The sequence below is a fragment of the Terrapene carolina genome, unplaced genomic scaffold (assembly GCF_002925995.2).
Source record: "Terrapene carolina triunguis isolate 2854851 unplaced genomic scaffold, T_m_triunguis-2.0 Scaffold431, whole genome shotgun sequence".
Classification (NCBI taxonomy): domain Eukaryota; kingdom Metazoa; phylum Chordata; order Testudines; family Emydidae; genus Terrapene; species Terrapene triunguis.
The window spans coordinates 455428-469726 of record NW_020664782.1 but is presented as its reverse complement, the minus strand read 5'-3'; the positions used below and the strand labels follow the sequence as shown (position 1 = coordinate 469726).

The following is a 14299-nucleotide window of genomic DNA, read 5'->3' as shown; positions in this document are numbered from 1 at the left end:
GTCCTGGCTGGCTTCATACAGAGCAGTTCCTGAGCATCGGACCTGTGACTCCGTCACAGAGGGAATGAACAGAACAGGGCAATCACTGAGTGACCCATCATCTGTCATCCATTGATTGGCTCATTTCACCTCCATAGTAGTTATTGGGGCATTTGGTGCACTGGATGAGGAACACCATGTTGTAATAGGCATGTGTAGGACCCATGGATCTTGAAAGGTGTGTTGGGGGTGGATTGATCGTCATAGCAGAGGAGATGTGTCTGCTGGTTTTGCATCTGTTGTTATGGCAGGTTCTGGTGCTGCTTTGAGTGGGTGTGTCCTGGTCCATAGGGAGCTTGCTTCTGATGATGAGCTTGGTGAGTCTGAGGGGTTGTTTGATGGCCAGAAGAGGGGGTTCAGGAAAGATTTCTTGCAGGATGGGGTCCCCGTTGAGTATGGGTTCTAACTGTGCTACTCCTTTTCAGTCACTGCTTCCCAGGATAGAGTCCCCAATCCTGTCCCTCAGTCCTGATCTGCAGCCCCCTGCTACCCCAGCCCTGGGATCCCTGCCCCAGCTCTGCCGGTGCCCCCAATCCTGACCCACCACAGCCCCCTGCTATCCCAGCCCTGGGTTCTCCCTCCCCTCGAGTTCTAGTAATGAATCACAGGGCTTTGGCAACCGGCCAACATGTGCTAGGAGTGGGCCCTGGCACCCTGGGAACATGGCCTCGTCTCTCTTGGTTGCTTCTGTGATTGACCCTGTTGCAGTGAATGACAGTGAGTTTCATTGTTACGTACATAGCGCCACAGAACAGGGGTTTTCAGAACGAAGAGAGAGAGACTCCCTTGCCCAGACAAACTGGTACAGCCGTTCGAAAACCCCCAGGGGGAGAAGCATTTAAACTAGGGTGAGGGCACTGGGAGCCCTGTTGTTACCTGCCCCACACTCTAGGGCACCCCACCTTTACCCTTCCATGGGTAGGCATCCCCATACTTTCCTAGTTCCTAGGCTCAGAGCATAATCTTCTGCGGGGCCTTTTACCAGTGCAAGAGCCTTAAGCAGTAATATCCTTAACTTCTAGTTATTAACCGTTACCTAAACAGAATATGCACGCTAAGCGGACAATGCGCACCACTCCCAATAAGGCAGACAAACTTTTCCTGATGGCCAGTGAGGATCAGGTCATCTGGGGCTCCAGCTTCTGCACAATATAGTTGGCAGGAAGGATGTTGAGGTCTGGCAGGTCTGTTCTTGGGGCTGTGTCCTGGAGTTGGTTCCCAAAGAACTTCCTTTTGGACCCCAGTTTATATAGTGAAACTTGAGTCCTGCTTAGCTGTACCGTAACCAGTCATTGTAAACTAAAGTCGTACAAAACTGTATTTTTCACCCATCCTAGCCCATTACAAAACACTTCTTTGCCCTATCACACCCACCACCTTAGTTGATTTAAATCTTGCAAAGTTAATTATGTAACAGACAGAAACAATCAAAGAACCAGAGAGACCATACAGACAAACCACAGAGAAGTGGGGACCATAAAGGCAAAACAATGGATTTCACAATCACAGCTGTTGATAAGTGGTTCCTTGCCAGACAAAATGCATCAAACGTTTCCCCTAAACGTCTGACGATCTGTTTCTTTAGCTGGTGATGGTGGGTGCTAAGGAGGTGATGGTGGGTGCTATGAAGGTGATGGTGGGTGCTAAGGAGGTGATGGTAGGTGCTAAGAAGGTGATGGTGGGTGCTATCAGGACAGGAACGTCTCAAGCGATATTACATAGAATGTGAGGATGTGATTTTCTGCTTCTTAGCTCATGGCTGCTGCCCTGCTGTGGCTTACTGTAGAAAAAGGCCTCAGCCCTTACACTGTGGCGTCTTGGGGCCAGCTCTCAGGAGCAACCCCTCACCTGGGGCCCCGGGGGACACTTCTGTGACCCCTGCCTGGCATGGTGGGGAGCCTGAACCCTCCCTCCTCATCTGGGAGGGGCCCTGGTTACCAGATGCTCCTGGGGTGAGGGGGCCCCGGCAGGATGGGGGCGCTTGGACCCTACAGCGATGAGGGACAGTCAGACCCAAACCCCAGCGGAAGCAGAAGTGCAGAGCCCCCAGACCCATCACAGGGGAATTCCATAGGCAGGGCTTGGGGGCTGCCCCCCAACACGCCCGGCCCCTGCCCGTTGTGGGGTCGGTGGGGCTGACGCCCCCCAACACACCCGGGGTCCGACCTGCGCCCTCCCGGTGGCGATGGGGGTTGAGGCCGGTTCCCGCAGCGCCCAGAGGCGGACCGGGCGGGGGCGGAGGTGGGCCGGTCCCTCCCGGGGGCCCCGCGTTGGCGGGCGGCCGCTCTCCGCAGGGCTCGGGGGCGGGGAGAGGGGCCGAGCTGGCCCCACCCAGCAGCGAGCGCAGGCCCCGCGAAGCAGCCCCGCAGCCCTTCGCCCGCAGCGCCGCCCGGCCGGGACAGGGGCGCTCCAGGTAACAGCCGCCGGGGGAGCGGAGCGGGCCGGGCCGGGCCGGGCCGGGGGCGCTGCTCGGGCTCCGCGTAGCCAGGCGCTGCCGTCCCCGTGCGGGTGCCCATCGCCGCGGTATCGGACCCCACCGCCCCGGCCGGCCGAGCTCACGGCGGGGGGTGTTGAGGGGGCTGTGGATTGTGTGTGTGCCGGGATGGGACTTGTGTACTGGTTGAGGGCTGTGTGTGGCAGACTTGTGCATTGTGTAGTTGGGGGAGTGCTGTGTAGTGGGGACGTGTGCGGACAGAGTTGTGTGTTGCGGGGCGGCTGTGTAGCAGGGGAGTTGTGCGGCTGGGAGAGGGTCTGTGGGGTGGGTGTGAGGGCTGGGGGTTGTGCGCTGGGGAGGGGTGTATAATGCTTGGGGTTGTGCAGTTCAGGTCACTTATGGTGTGTATGGGAGGAGGACTGTGTACAGTGTGTTGTGGTTGTGTTGCTGGGGGTACTGTATGCTCTGCTGGGCCTGCACAGGGTTCTTGCAGCACAAGGGCCGGTTTGTTGAGTGGGGTGCAGATGGGGGCTGTTGTGCAGTGCAGGGGTTGTGTAGCTGTCCTGCCTTGGGTTGGCTGCCGAGGGCTCCTGGCAGCCAGCGGCTTGTTTGCTGAGCTGTAATTTATAAACCTCCGAAGGGGACTCAGACTTTCCACCGACTCTGGAATTTGCTGCAGCTCCTGGAGGAGCCTGTGTGATGAGGGCGGGAGGGAAGGGTGGACCCAGGACAGGGTGCGGTGGGGGGCTCCTTTTATCCTCCAGGAGAGAGTCAGCCCCCAGTTCTGCCTCTGGGTGGGTTCAGACCTCTCCTGCAGCAGCATCTGGTAAGGCGAGTGGTGGCTAGCGGGGCAGGGTCCGTGCCCCCAGGTAAGCCAAATGGAGCAGCCTGTGCCCGGTAGCACTTGGCAGTGCTGTGCCCGGTGGCCGTCTGGGGCTGGCTGGCAGCAACTCGCTGTGGAGTTTGCAGACGGCTGTAGCCGTCCAAGTATCTGCACATTCCGTCTAGGTCACTTCCTGCAAACAAGCTGCCTGTTGCAGTTCTCAGAGCCCCAAGCGGACCCCAAAGAACCCGCCCCAGCCAGCCAAGGACTGTGCTGGCATCCCCCTCGCCTGCCGTGCCCTGGGCCTCCCTCCTCCCTGGCTCTGGTACCCATGGGGGCACTGGGGCCTGCAGGGGGCAGAGGTACGCTGGCTGCACTGAGCTCCCCAACCTCTAGGGGGCGGCAACAGCTTCGGGGAAAGGAGCAGAAATCGGCAGCTTGAATGGCTGGTGGCCTCCCATCCCCTGGGTGCCTCATCGAGAGGGGGGGCCCAGCTCCGCCTGCTGGGCTCTGCGCCTCCAGATGAAGGGCAGAGCTCACAGCGCAGGCCGGGGCTGTGCTCCAGCCCCTCGTGTTATACTCTGCTGAGCCAGGGGCCAGAGTGAGAGAATTTGTGCTGGGGAGGAGGTTACAGTACCAAGCAAGGTGGAATGGTCTAGTGGTGAGAGCAGCAGGGCTGGGAGCCAGGACTCCTGGGTTCTCTCCCTGGCTCTGAAAGGGGAGTGTGGGCTAGTGGTGAGAGCAGCGGGGCTGGGAGCCAGGACTCCTGGGTTCTATCCTCACGGCTGGGTGAGTCCCTCCTGTCGCTGCCTCTGTGGAGCAGGTGGCATCTCGCATTCACCTGTCCTCGGAAAGCTCGTTTCAGCTCTGGAAATGGAAGGGTGCATAGAGGAGCCAGGTGTATCTTAGAGGGTAATCCAGACTGCTGGCTCGGGGGCTCCCGTGTTTATGGGAGCCGTCCCCACTGATGGGAAGGGGCAGGCTGTGCCCTGGCCCCAACTCGGCTGCTGTGTGTAACACTGGCTTCTCAGCCCTGCCTGCCTCCCTGCAGCATCACCAGCTGCTAATGAAACACCTCCAGCCCCTGGCGGGGCCATGACTGCCCCCCCATTCCCAAATGGAGCCAAAACTGCCCCTGACCCCTGCCTCCCAGTGGGGCTGAAGCTGCCCCAGCATTGCCCACTACACAACCCACCCTGACCTGCCTTGGATCTGCGGCCGCCCCGCCCGTCCATCCACGCTGGTGGGCCACAGTCTCCTCTGCCCTCACCCTGCCTGCCATGCTCTTTCCGTGGGTCTGACCTCCATAGGGCCGCATGGTTGTTACCTGGTCACACCTGCTGCAGCTGTGACAGCGCAGGGAAGCGGCTCTCCTCGGAATGGGTCACAGGCTCCTGGGCTGGGATTGCTTTTGCCTGGGGCTGCAGCCGGCTCCTAGATGGGAATTCTTGCCCTGATCAGCCGGGTGGCTCAGTGCACCCGGAGAGGGAGATGCGCCGGGAGTGCTGTTGTGAGCGGGGCTGGAAAAGGGGCTGTACCCCAGGCTCAGCCAGCATGCGTGAGCGAGGGGCTCTTGCAAGGGAGCTCAGGCACAGAGCTGAGCTTTGGAGCATAGTGGTCTCCTCTCCTGTGGCAGTGAGTTCCAGAGGCCAGGGCAGGCTCTCAGGACAGTTCTGTCTCCTGTTCTCATGAGCCCCCAGCTGTCCCCCATGGGGCAACCAGTTCATTGTCCTGGTGATGTGGCTGTCATCGTGGCCACAGGCATCTCTTGGGCACCCAGATACCTTGGGAGCTTGGCAGCAGGCCAGAGGCCCAGAGCCGGGCTCTGTATGCAGTGGGGAGCTCAGGCAGAGAGCAGGGCCCTGTGGGGACGTGCTCCTGGAGCCCTGTGTGCTTGTGTTTCACCAGGTGGAGCTTTCTCGGGCCACGGGGCCTTGTGCTTAGCTAAGAGATTGCGGAGCCTGGGGTCAGCCGTGCAGGGGGTCCCTGGGGCCAGGCTCTGCCCCACAGGACAGGGCCCAGTTCTACAGCAGCTAGAGGAGGAAGCATATGCTGCTTTGGCTGTTTAGGCGCCAGTAGCCGTGAGATGCCCAGAAGAGCCCAGAGCAGCTTTGTTTCCACAATCTGGAGGGGACTGAATTAATCTTTAACCAGCGGTATTTCTGCAGCAAGTTTCCCAGCCAGGGCTCCGGCGGGGGCATGTCCCTGCATGCTCCCTTCGGATGAGGCAGCTCACGGACAGGGTGAGGATCAGAAGTGAGGTGGTTTTACTGTGAGCACCAGGCTAGACCCTGGCAGCCAGACATCCCTGTGATAATGCCAGGGCAGCGGCTTGTGTCCTGCCCCGTTCCAGGGCTGTGGGCTTGGCCCTGTCCCCAACACAAGCTTGGGAGCCCCCAGAAATACCCTGTTTCCACAGGATTGCCTTGGCCGCACTTTCTCCCCTGCACTGCCTCTGTTCGCCATGGGTGCAGGGGCTGGTGCCAGGCCCCACCCCTCGTGTGCACACGGACTCGTGTCTGTAGTGGGCAGAACGGTGCCCCTGGCTCTGACTGGCACTGGGATTACCAAACTCCCTGCCCCAGAGGCCCAGCTGCAGCACTGACCTCTGCTCAGCTCCCCAGAGAGGAGGGACGTGGAGGGTGAGATAGCACGGGCGCCCCCCGGCCTTGGCGTTACTTGGAGAGCGCAGACGTGGCTGTCAGTCACTCTTCACACCAGGCCCTCCAGTCGGCAGGAGAGACCGGAACTGTTTGAGCACCTGACCCGGCTGTGGCCCCCCTGCGGAGGCTGGGCTGGCTGGGGCTGCAAGCCCGTTGTGGACAAGTGGAATGAAGGAGGGCGACTGCGGCGAACCGTAGGCAGGGCTTCAGTGCAGGTAGGACTCTGCTGGGGCCTTTACGTGGCCCCCGGGCAGTGGGCAGCCTGGCCACTGGAGAGGGACTGACAGAGCTTCTAAGGATTCTCCAGCTGCCTTGCCCAAGCTGTGTCTGGCCTGCGTGTCTGGCCCTGGAGCCCCGGAGTTTGTCTTTGCCCTCTGTAGGGCCGCAGCCCTTCCTGGTGCCACCTGGGAATGTCACCACCATTGGTGCCCCCAATGCACCTGGCTCCATCCCTGCCCCAGGCTCTGTATTAGCAGGGAGTGTGTCCTGGCAGCCAGGTCACCTGCCAGCCCCACGAGCTACATCGCTCGCAGCACCAGTGCTGCCAGTCAGTCAGTCAGTGGGGACTTTCCTGCTCTCTGCTGCGTCATTTCAGGAGGGAGCAGTTGGACTCTGGGATGTGAACTTGCAAACAAGGCCAATTCACCCCTTAGCCTGCCCTTGGATTGAGCTGCTTCAGTGTCGTGCTGCAGAGCTGGTTTGCTAGACCTCATGTTCCTGTAGCTCTTCTCTCATCCCTTGCCTAGTGGTCCACATCCCTTCTGGAGCATGGGCACTGGAACTGGAGGCCGTGTCCTGTGATGGTCTCGCTAATGCTGTATACAAAGGTAACACCACCTCCCTGCTCCTCACTCTGCATTGCAGGATCATGTCCTTTCTCTTACCAGAGTGTCCCACAGGGAGCTCGCGTTCAGTTGGTTTGCACCGTGACCTGCAAGACTTTGCCAGTGCCGCTGCATTCCTGGATGTGGCCTTGCCTTATGCATGACCTACATCTTTTGATGACCTTGCACTTGGCTGTATTAAAGTGCATGCTGTTCTCATGAGCCCACTGTACCAGCCACCCCAGTCGGCTCTGTAGAACTGAGCCCTCCCCATCATCATTTCCCACACCTCTGAAAATGTGACCAGCCCTGACTTAGCACCAGGCCGGCTCACGGCTCCCTATTGACGAGCGTGTCTGGGTAGCAGGCTGAGCGCTAACTGGCCCTGTCTGCCAACCCAGCCGTGAGGAGCTGGGCTGCCAAGCAGAGGGTTGGTGCCCACATCCCTGCTCAGGCTCTGGCTCTGGCTCTGCCCTGGCACAGCAACACCTGTACGAGACAGGCCCCTGTGCCAGAAGCGCACACTGACCACAGCAAGGGGGATGGGGCCAGGAATCAAGGGCCACAGGCTTGGTGCGGGGGAAAGAAGGCCACTTGGGGACCACCGGGGGGTGGGTGTCCCAGCAGGAGGGGATGGGACGAGGGAGGCAAGCAACAGGAAGAGGAGGCAGGGTTTGGGCATGGCCTGGATGAGCGGGTGAGGGAGAGGAAGGGCAGAGCGCCGGGGGTGCTGTCAGCAGAGATGGCAGAGCAGAGCAGGCCGTGTCCACGTTGAGCTCTGCAGAGCTTGGCCCCCGCTGCCCAGGGACACTCCCCGGTGCTAGTGCTGGTGGAAGACTCCCTGAGCCCCCAGGCAAGGGGACAACCGTGGGGAGGGTCTGAGCAGGGGCCAGCATAGAGGTGGGCAGGTGTGGGGGGGTTGCGGAGTCCCCAATCTTGCCCCGCCCCCCCGGATTCTGCAAGGCCTCTCATTCCCCTAGCTGGCAGCGTTAACCCCTTCCTGGCCCCGTTCCCCTGCGAGGAGGTGGCCTTGGGCCCTGCACGCAGCCTGCCCATTCACTGGCGCTGTCAGTAAATTCCTGAGGTTTCCTGAGCAGTTCCAGGGAGCTGGGCTCTCTCTTAACTCCCTCCCTGCTGTTTGCTTAAGGCCTGTCAGTCCTTCCGAGCCCTTTCCCCTAAGTCTCTGAGGCCCATTCATGCTGGGGAGGCAGGCACGTCTGGCTCGGCGCAGGGTGGATCGAATGTCCTGCTCTGGGCGGGGACCCCGCGCACACAACCCCAGTCAGAGGAAACGTTGTCTCTGGCCGGAGTGGGCGACCCGGGTTCCCGAGCCGCAGGAGCGGCCAGGCGGGATCACACTAGGCTCCTGTGCGACAGCTCCCGACACCAGCAGCTGCATCCCCCAACAGCCCCTCCTGAGCCTGCCCCAGGTGGGAGGCTCCAGCCAGCTGGCGCCATGGAGGGTTACGGCCTGGCTGAATTTTTGGTGCTCTCCAGTGTAATTCTGCGTGGCTCCATTGTCCCTGCAAATGTCTGAGCCTGAAGAGATCTTGGCCTCAGAGATACTTTGTGGTAGTGAATTCCACAGGCTGATTACGTGTTGGGTGAAATATGTTTTCTTTGCATTGTAAATGTGCTGCCTGCCAGTGTCCGGGGCTGTCCCCTCATGAGGGGACCAGCCCAGCGCCCCGCCCACCTCTCCGCCTCAGCCAGCATATCGTACCCCTCTGTCCTGCCCCTCTCGGAAACACCCTCTTCTCCCCTGGCCTTGACAGAACTCGGCTGAGTGCGAGGAGGAGCCTTCCACAGCCGGGGGGCCCGGAGAAGAGGCAGGAAACGCAGAGCCCAGGTGCTGCCTCCCATTGCCCGTTCCCTTCTCAGGTTATCTAACCCTCTGGTGCCAGAGTGCTGGCGCCCCTTCCTGGCATCCCCCGTCCTCTCAGCCCTGCAGAATCCAGGCCCTGCCCACTGCTCAGGTCTTGCCTCTTCTCTCTCCTTGTGCCCTCCCTACCCAAGCAGAGCTCTCAGGGCGGCTGGGTTGTTTGGGCTGCACGTGTCATGTGATGGGGGCTGCCTGTCCTGCCGTGCCACACTGGAGCGGGGGGCTCCCCGCCCAATATCCTGGAACCTGCGGGAAGGGGCACTGGGCTGGGACCCGGGAGCCCCTGTGTGGCTGCTGTCCGTGTTTCTGTGCAGTGCCTTGCACTGAGCGAGGCCTCAGACCCTGCGCAAGGGCAGTCATGGCTCAGCCCGTCTTACTGATGAGGCACCGAGAGGCTGCACAACGGCACTTCTGGCAGAGCTGGAGCCAGAGGGCAGCTCTCAGCGGCTTGGCCACACTGCTTCGCCGCTGCTGCTCTAACCATGGGGCAATGCTACCCTCCCTGAACCAGGATTAGAACGCTGGAGTCCTGCTCTCTAACAGAGGTGTGTGACTGACTGGCAACGTGTGTCATGTCCCCCTCTGTGGCTGCTCCCCTAGGGATCAATAGTTATAATGGGATAGCCTAATTTTGGCAATTAATTGGTCTTTGACTATGAGCGGTAAATATGCCCAATGGCCTGTGATGGGATGTTAGATGGGGTGGGATCTGAGTTACTACAGAGAATTCTTTCCTGCGTGCTGGCTGGTGAGTCTTGCCCACATGCTCAGGGTTTAGCTGATCGCCATATTTGGGGTCGGGGAGGAATTTTCCTCCAGGGCAGATTGGCAGAGGCCTTGGGGGTTTTTCGCCTTCCTCTGCAGCGTGGGGCCCGGGTCACTTGCTGGAGGATTCTCTGCACCTTGAAGTCTTTAAACCATAATTTGAGGACTTCAATAAGTCAGACATAGGTTTGATACAGGAGTGGGTGGGTGAGATTCTGTGGCCTGTGTTGTGCAGGAGGTCCGACTAGATGATCATAATGGTCCCTTCTGACCTTAAAGTCTATGATTCTATGAGTCTATGATTCCTCCAGGTCATGTGACAGAGGCCTGTCCTGGGGTGCTGATAGGGTGACCAGACAGCACGTGTGAAAAATTGGGATGGGGGTGGGGGGTAATAGGAGCCTATATAAGAAAAAGACCCAAAAATCAGGACTGTCCCTATAAAATCGGGACATCTGATCACCCTAGGTGCTGAGGGTCTCAGGAGCAAATCCTGCAGGCCATCAATGGGTGGGTGCAGGGCGAGGGTGTTGTGAAAACTAGAATTTGTGGGTCCGGTTTCTCCTTGCTGGTTTGCTGAATTCACCCAGAGAGTAAACGTCCTTCAGACGGGGTGAGGGTTACAGCCTGTTCCCCAGAGAGAGAAAACACCCCTTGGATGGTTTTATATTTTCTTCCAAATCATGGATAAAGATATCGAAAAGCATCAGGTCAAGAACAGATCCCTGTTAAGACCCCTGCAGAAACACCCCCATTCGATGACTATTCTCCATTCACAGTTACATTTTAGCTCTAACCGGTAACCAATTTTAATCCATTTACTATGGGCTACAGTGATTTTGTGTAGTGCTGATCTTTTTATCAGAATGTCACATGGGATAAAGTCAAATGCCTTCCAGAAGTCTATCTCTTATGACAACACATTTCTTTTATCAGTCCAACGTGGGATCTCATTAAAAACAATATCAAATTTGTTTGACGAGACCCATTTTCCATAACCCCTGGTGACTGGCATCACTTGTGCTGCCATCTTCTAATTCTTGACTCGTTGCCTCCCATATCAGCCTGTCCATGATTTTATTCTGGACCAATATCAGGCCATCTGGCCTGTAGTAACCCAGGTCATCCTATGTGCCCCTTTTACTGGTGCACCACGAGCTCCATCCCACGGAATTTCCCCTTGTTCCCAGCCACGTTGAAAAACATCTAATGATTCAGAGAGCTTTTCATACACTGCGAGTGCAAGTTATCAGCTCCTGGGCCAACACTTTTCATACACTGCGGGTGCAAGTTATCCAGTTCTGCCAATGCAAAGCTGTTTATTTGTAGCAGCTGCTGTTTAACACCCTCCCTGGTTACCGATGGACTTGAGCATTTCATTATCCCTGCAAGATATGGAAACCTCACTCTGCTTCTTTCCAAACACAGAACTGAAACATCTGCTGTCTCTGCATCATGCTGGACTGTTTCTGTTCCTGTCTCTTTTCAGACCTCTGCCCTTGCTAGTGGGGGGAGGGGGGAGGACAGTTTGCTGTGAACAGGGGAGCGAGGGGAGCTGCTGAGGCTCAGCTGGGGTGGGGAAGAGGGAGATAGTTCCAGGCTGGGGGGGTCCCAGTGGTTCCTATCTGCTCCCTGGCCCGATCCTGGGTGCTGCAGTGGCTGCTTCAGCAGCCCCTCTGGGTCCCACTCTTGCCTCCGTGAGTTTACACGGTGTTGAACCCCCCCCCCCTACACACACACACCAATATTTCCATTGTGGGTGAGCTAGTCCCTCTGCTCCCCCGTTTCTGCAGCCCCTTTGGCTGAGCTGGCTGGGGTCTCATGCTGGAAGGTTTGAATGTTTGGATCCAACATGCCCCAGTCTCTCTGCCTTCCACTCTCGAAAAGGTCAATAAAACCCAAGTGACCTCTGCTGAGAGAGAGCGAGAAAGGCCAATAAAACCCAGCTGCCCCGCTGCTCTGTGTCCCCTCCCCCCGTGGGCAGTTCAGACTGTGAGCTCTGCAGCACTGGGACTGTGCTGCCAAGGTCCCAGCTGCTGGGAAGATGCCGGTCACAAAGCCCAGAGCAGACTGAGTCCATGAATGGCTTTGGAGATCTGGACCAAAGGGGCCGGCTGGGGAGGAGCGCAGGCCTGATGTGTACACAGCAGCCTAGCCTGTGATGCAGGGAATGTCAGTGCTCCGGGTGGGAGGGGAGCAGTGCCGGGGTCTTCGTCCAGCAGGAAGGGCTGGCGTGTCCTGGCAAGCTGCAGGTGAATGATGGCGTTTTTAGTCCTGATCCTGCGGGGTCAGCGAGACGCAGTGATGATCTGACCTGGTGTAGGGGCAGATGCCTTCCATGGGGGCGGACAGCGACCCGGACAGCTCTGCAAAGCATTTCCCTGCTGCCTGCCCACAAACAATCTCCCAGCTGGCTTTGGTTCTGTTCTTGCAAACCCGACCTGGCCATTGAGGTTTTGGGAGCCAGCCATGCCCCGTCTGATCAGAGTCTGCCACTCAGTGTGCCCTGTGCCCCTCATGCCTGCACTATGCTCAGAAACCACTGCCCTGTGCCGGGGCTCTGCGTCCCCCTATTCCCTCTCCCTCCCATGCCAGGGGCTCTCTGCCGCCCCTAACTTTCCTCCTTTTTATTCCATTTCTCTCTAACACGGTAAACTCCATTGGGTGGTGGGCAGAGCTGATGGGGTGGGGGTTATGCTGGAAGGTGTCAATGGTGACATCAACTGGCTCCTTGATCTGCAGACATGCCGGGGCTCTGTGTGCCCCCATTTCCACCTTCCGGTTTTCCTGCTTGCCATCAAAATCAATAGGATTCTGCCATTGATCAGACGCTGCCTTCTGAAGCATATTACTGTGTAATATCCAAATGATGAAATGGCATCAAGTTGAATGTAAGGATAAACATTTTAAAATCAGCAGGCCTGGATAACTTGCACCCAAGAGTCCTAAAAGAATTGGCTGAGGTGATCTCTGACCAAGTGGTGTTTATTTGTAATAAATTATGGAATACTGGGGAAAGTCCAGGAGTCAGGAAAAGTGCTAATGTTGTGCAAATATTCAGTAAGGGCCGACAGGATGACCCAGTAACTATAGGCTGGTTAGCCTGATATCAGTAATGGAAAAGCAGATACAGGATTCAGTTAGATAATGATGAATTGAAGAATATGAATATAAGTAATGCCACTCAGCCTAGTTTTGTGGGTACACAGCTTTCATCAAACAAACCTGATTTCATACAGGGGTCCTAGTGGATAAGCAAAGCAATATGAGCTCCCGGTGCAATGCTGTGGGCAAAAGGGCTAATGCGATGCCTGGATGTATAACAGGGGAGTTGTGAGTAGGAGCGCCAAGGACATTTCCCCTCTGTATATGGCAGTGGTGAGGCAGGTACCTGGAATATAGCACCCATTCCGGTGCCCACCTTTTAAAAAGGATGTTGAAAAACTGGAGAGGGTGCAGAGAAGAGCCAGACATGCAGATGTGCCCTAAGGCTGGCTGGGGCTGGCCCTTCCCCAGGCCGAACAGCGCCGTACGTGCAGACATGCCCCAAGGCCGTATGGGGCCGGCCCTTCCCTGGGCCGTGCAGCGCTGTACATGCAGACGTGCCCCAAGGCCATGCTCTAAGGCCCTAAGTCTCTGCTGTGCCATGGGGCCGTGCCCCTGCCCGCGAGTGTGGGGGCCCATCTGACCCCATCCCCCTTTTTTTCCAGGCCCATCTCAGCCATGAGGAGCAGCAGTGCCCGGGCATGGCAGGAACTACTGGCCCTGCTCTGCAGCGTCTGGCTCTGGGTGGGCGCTGCCCAGCGCACCGGGCCTACGCCCACGGCGCAGAGCCAGGGCCCCAAGCTGAAGTTCCGCCTGGCCGGGTACCCCCGCAAGCACAACGAGGGGCGCATCGAGGTCTTCTACAATGAGGAGTGGGGCACCATCTGCGACGACGACTTCACGCTGGCCAACGCCCACGTGTTGTGCCGCCACCTCGGCTTCGTGGCCGCCACCGGCTGGGCCCACAGCGCCAAATATGGCAAAGGCGTTGGTGAGGGTCGTGGCTGGCATGGCCCTGACTGCCAGGGCCAGAATCTATGTGTGTGTGGGGGGGGCGCATGGTGGAGCTGTGTGTGGGCAGGGGGACTGTGTGTGTCACTGGGCTTATGGGGGAGTGCGCATGCAGTGGGGCTGGGGTGTGTGTGCGTGTGATGAGGTTGTGGGCTGTATGTGCTCAGTGGGGCTGTGTGTGTGCACATGCACAGGGGGGCTGTGCATGTGTGTGTGTATGTGTGTGTGCAGTGGGGCTGGGGCTGTGTGTGTGCAGTGCGGCTGGATGCGCGTGCAGTGCGGCTGTGTGTGTGTGTGTGTGTACGCAGTGTGGCTGGGGGCTGTGTGTGTGCAGTGTGGCTGGATGCGCGTGCAGTGAGGCTGTGTGTGCATGTGCAGTGGCGCTGTGTATGTGCGTGCAGTGGGGCTGTGTGCTATGTGCAGTGCAGCTGGGTGTGCATGCAGTGAGGCTGGGGGCTGTGTGTGTGCAGTGGGGCTAGGTGTATGTGAGCAGTGGGTCAGGGTGTGTGTGTGCACACAGTGGGGCTGTATCTGTGCAGTGGGGCTAGGTGTATGTGAGCAGTGGGCTGGGGGCTGTGTGTGTGCAGTGGGGCTAGGTGTGTGTGCGCAGTGGGTCGGGTGTGTGCGCAGTGGGGCTGGGTGTGTGCAGTGGGGCTGGGGACTGTGTGTATGCAGTGGGGCTGGGGGCTGTATGTGTGCAGTGGGGCTAGGTGTATGTGAGCAGTGGGTCAGGGTGTGTGTGCAGTGGGGCTGGGGGCTGTGTGTGTGCAGTGGGGCTAGGTGTATGTGAGCAGTGGGTCAGGGTGTATGCGC

At 58.4% G+C, this 14299-nt stretch overlaps 1 protein-coding gene across 1 annotated transcript in view; it reads left to right on the top strand.

The window, feature by feature from the left end:
* Nucleotides 1-2376: 2376 nt before the first annotated feature.
* Nucleotides 2377-14299, top strand: part of LOC112116269 (lysyl oxidase homolog 3B-like) — a 44492-nt gene continuing 32569 nt past the window's right edge. The window contains exons 1-2 of the mRNA XM_026658367.1: nucleotides 2377-2452; nucleotides 13141-13466. Of these exons, the coding sequence (XP_026514152.1) occupies nucleotides 13154-13466 (313 nt within the window). The 5' untranslated portion in view covers nucleotides 2377-2452; nucleotides 13141-13153. The remainder of the gene's footprint in view (nucleotides 2453-13140; nucleotides 13467-14299) is intronic.